At 37.7% G+C, this 4,029-nt stretch overlaps 1 protein-coding gene across 1 annotated transcript; it reads right to left on the bottom strand.

Annotated features, from left to right (window-relative positions):
- Positions 1-574: 574 nt before the first annotated feature.
- On the bottom strand, positions 575-3,045 carry LOC145072322 (putative pectinesterase/pectinesterase inhibitor 7). Its single transcript, XM_079018733.1, has 2 exons — positions 1,994-3,045; positions 575-1,398 (listed from the first exon to the last, which is right to left on the bottom strand). The coding sequence occupies exons 1-2, from the start codon at positions 2,970-2,972 to the stop codon at positions 710-712; spliced, it is 1,668 nt and encodes a 555-aa protein (XP_078874859.1). The 5' UTR covers positions 2,973-3,045; the 3' UTR covers positions 575-709.
- Positions 3,046-4,029: the final 984 nt, after the last annotated feature.

Below are 4,029 nucleotides of genomic sequence, written 5' to 3'. Positions count from 1 at the left end.
CTCGAACCATGGCTTTTTTTGGGGTTTGCTTGTCGGGATTCATTTTTTTTGTTGATATAAAGTAGAGAGAATAGAGAATAGTATGATATGTTTAAGAGTTATGTGTATATATTTATAGTAGTTTTAAAAGGATAAAAAAAAGAAATAAAAAGAAAGTAGCCGTTACAGCCACAAAAAAAATCACTTTTTACCGTTAATCAACGATAGTTTTTCAAAAAAAAAAAAAAAAAAAAAATCGGCCAATCACAGCAAGAGAGAGAGAGAGAGAGAGAGAGAGGCTCCCCTCTCCGTTTCCCGCACACACCTTCCCCGCGCCGACGGTGCTGTGTTCCGTCGGGCGGGAAGCGTCCCGCTTCCTTTCCCCGCACCCACTCCGTCCGGCCTTAGGGCGTGGTTGGGCACTCTTTTTCATAGGTTTTTTCACTAAAAAGTTAATGCTTATCAAATAACTTTTTAACTTATTACCTTTTTATTTATTGGTTTTCTAAAAAACTAATAAGTCTCATTTTAAAAAACATTTACAAACACCCTTTTTTAAGGCGATCTATTCTATACATTTAATTGATTTTAACCATTTAATTGGAAGTTGATAGAATTAAATTACAAGGCAAAGAATCGGATAGAATTTGTAAGCAAAAAAAAAAAAAAAAGAGTAGTATAGCATTTGATATCCATCAATTCTATACATGATTGCTCCGGCAGCCGGCGCTTATAGCCCACCGTCATATGGCACACCGGTCTGAGGCAAAAACCCATCTCCGGAGATAAAAGCAGACACCGTGAAGTTCACCGCATCTGTGGCGTTGATAATATGGAATCCTGGCCAAGTAACTCTCCTACTAGTATCTGACCCTGGGCCGGAGTTATTAAATTCCGCGTAGTAAGAAGTATTTAACGCAAAATCACCTGACCAAATCGACCACCCTGCCGGAGTGATCAATGAATCCATGAAAGATTGCATATAAACTGTTCGTGAATACTCCTTCCAGGGTCGTCCCAAATAAGTCAGGGTACTACTATTGCTCGATGCCAAATCGTCGGCTGCTCGAATGATACACTTCTGGATCGAGTTGCCGGTGTTTTGCCCGGGATCTGTTCTTCCCTGTGCTGTGATTGCATTGAATTGACCAGACATCGGTAATCGTGGGTACAAATTACAGTTTTGGAAAACCGCCGCTGCGTTTCCAAATATGAAATCTACAGTTCCGTAAATGTCGCATTCTCTGTAGAATTGACGGAGGGAGTGAGTGTATAATGTGTCTTGGTACCCTTCGAAACTGCAGCTGTAGAACGTCGATAAATCTGCTCCGTTTCGTAATGCGACGGCTTGGTGCTTTACTGCTCCGGCGGTGTTGCGGATTGTCATGTTCACCGCCACAAAATTAGGGGCCACCACGACTGTACAGATTTGAAATGTAAAATTTTATAAATTAATTGATGCAAATCGACAATGGGAATAAATTATGTGCATATGGCCTAATCCTCTGAAATTTATATTAATAGAATAATTCGTACCTTTTATTTTTTTTAAAGTAAAGTTAATTTTAAGTTCCCTTTTTGGTACTAAATACAAAGAGACTAGGCGTATTAGATAATGTATTAAAATTGCTTGAGAATTTCTTCTAGATTATCAACCATTAACATATTACATTTAATCACCTTTTTTGTACAATAATAGCATAATTTAAGATGTGTTTTGTAATGGCTACTTATCAAATGAGTCGGGTTAGGTAAGCATGTTTATAAGCTGTATGGGTTTAATTAAGTAAAAAAAAAGAATTGTTCTTAGAGGTAATTAAACAAGTCAAATTGATCGTGTACAATTGGTTCATATTGTATTTCTTATAGTATCAATTAATTAATTCAGAAATCTGAATTATCATTAGAATAATATCTATTTTTAAATTATATTTATGGTATACATTTATTTATTGTAAAAATATAAAAAATCGGCAAATGGTAAATTTAAAAGGAAGGGATGCAGAATGCTTACTAAATGTTGCGGAATTGAAGGTGGTCCAGCCATCTACGACGTTGTGATTTCCGGTTATCACCGTCTGATTAATACCAGCTCCGATCATCATCAGATACTTCTTGTTTTTGGGAATGTTGACGTACTCCTCATAAACTCCGGCTCTCAAATAAATCAGGAAATATCCAGCAGTTGAAAGAGAATTGTTGGGAGCAAAGTTAATGGCGTCAGTAATGTTGGTGAAGTTCCCAGTCCCATCTTGACTAACCACCACAATATTGCTGATAACCAACTGATTTCCGGCGCCACCAGTACTCTGAAGAAGCTTTCTCCGCCCCACCGTCTCCAACACCGCCTTTGATTTTTCCGACATTTTAAAAGGTGGCAATCCACCGTTTTTAAAACCGCTATTTTTCTTACTCGAGAAACCAAATCTCTTGTTTTTACTACCCCATCCTTTGTTAAAAAGGGCTAGTGAAACACTGTACAATTTGTTATCGTTTTTAATGGGAGCCACAATGCCATTTTTCGAGCTCCATGAACCAGCGTTTGCTTGGAGGCCATCAATGCATGTTTCTGTATTTGTCAAAATGGCGCTGAGCATCGTCTGAGTGTCTTCCGATTTGATATCCGAAAGGACACTTTGCGTGGTGTTGACTGTTTGGAAAGTGCTTGAAAGGAACTCCACGTTTACTCCGGCCAAGTACTTGCAATCTTCAAGTGCACGAATTGCACCGGTTGTTAATGAGGCGGAACTGCTAAGATATTTATCGATCAAATTGGAGAATTTAGTGGCGGCGGATATGGATTTCCGAATAGAGAAGCGGCCGTAGTCATAGACAGTGGCGGAGGAGTTGCTGACGGGGAGGGATGCTTGGCAGATTGAAGGATAAGGGGTGTATTGGCAGACTGCGGGGGTTGCAGCGCCGACAGAGGATGTGTATAGTGCAATGAAAAAGGAAATTAAGAGGAGGTTACAAATGGTACTGGTGGAAGCCATTGATGTGATGAGCTTAAGATGATGGAGGAGACGATGGGAATTGGAAAGGGTAGGGGTTGATATATACAGAAAAGGTTGTGGAAGTCAACTTATGCATGGAGAATGGAAGGGAGGAATATAAATTTTTAAAGCGTGTTCTAATACTGGTCATTGAGAGAAGAGACAAACTTGCCTCCATGTTGGTGTATTCTAATATTCTTCTTCTAATTTTTAATTTATGATTTGAATTTTTGGACTTAATTTTTATGCATTTTTGTGGATATTTTTCATCGTTTTATGTCTAAATTAAGATTTTCTACAACAAAGTCACGGTATCCAAATTCAACGTTTTAAGGCATTGATTTTTTTTAATAACCAGCCTAAAACCAACTATGAAAAAACTAGAAAAAGTATGTAATGTTCACATAATCAAGTTTGGACTTTTGATCCAATCGAACGAGCTACATGGAAATTTCTCACTTCTACCCACTCTCCAAGAATAAGAGATTGCAACTATGGAATCAAATAACGTCTCCTACTTCATTCGTGTATCATTAGAAATTAGGGGTGCGACACGACACGAAACGAAATTGGGATGAAATTGAAATTTGAATTCTTGTTCGTATTGTGTTCGTGTTATCTGTAAAAAACATGATGTCGTGTCGTGTTCGTGTTCAAAATTCGACACGAAATTGACACGATTTAACACTTCTTTATCTTGTTTTTCGTGTTATATTTGATAAAATATTCATTAAATAAACTAGTTTTTAATATATGATAGTATATTTTTCGTGTCGTACGTTTGTCGCTTTTTAATTCGTTCGTTTTCGTGTTAGTTAAAAAAAACACGACATCGTGTCGTGTCATGTCGTGTTCGTGTTACATAAAACTTTGTCGCGCCGTGTCGTGTCAGATAGAAACACAACGATAGCACGATTTGCCACCCCTATTAGAAATAGAGGTTTTTGCAAAAATCGGTTGATTTTTATTTTCTTTTAAAAAATAGGGCTATTTGGGGTTATGGCCCCATCCGATCACCAAAGTCATTAAGCATATTTTCAATAAAGTCCTTTTAGTT

The sequence above is a fragment of the Lactuca serriola genome, chromosome 9, assembly GCF_051521515.1.
Source record: "Lactuca serriola cultivar US96UC23 chromosome 9, Lser_US96UC23_V15, whole genome shotgun sequence".
Lineage (NCBI taxonomy): Eukaryota > Viridiplantae > Streptophyta > Magnoliopsida > Asterales > Asteraceae > Lactuca > Lactuca serriola.
The sequence above is the reverse complement of the archived record's forward strand: the minus strand, read 5'-3'. Positions and strand labels throughout refer to the sequence as shown.

Coding starts and splice junctions, on each gene's coding strand:
- LOC145072322 (XM_079018733.1), bottom strand. CDS start 2,972: ATGGCTTCCACCAGTACCATTTGTAACCTCCTCTTAATTTCCTTTTTC. Junction 1,399..1,993: donor CTTCAATTCCGCAACATTTA/GTAAGCATTCTG, acceptor AAATCTGTACAG/TCGTGGTGGCCCCTAATTTT.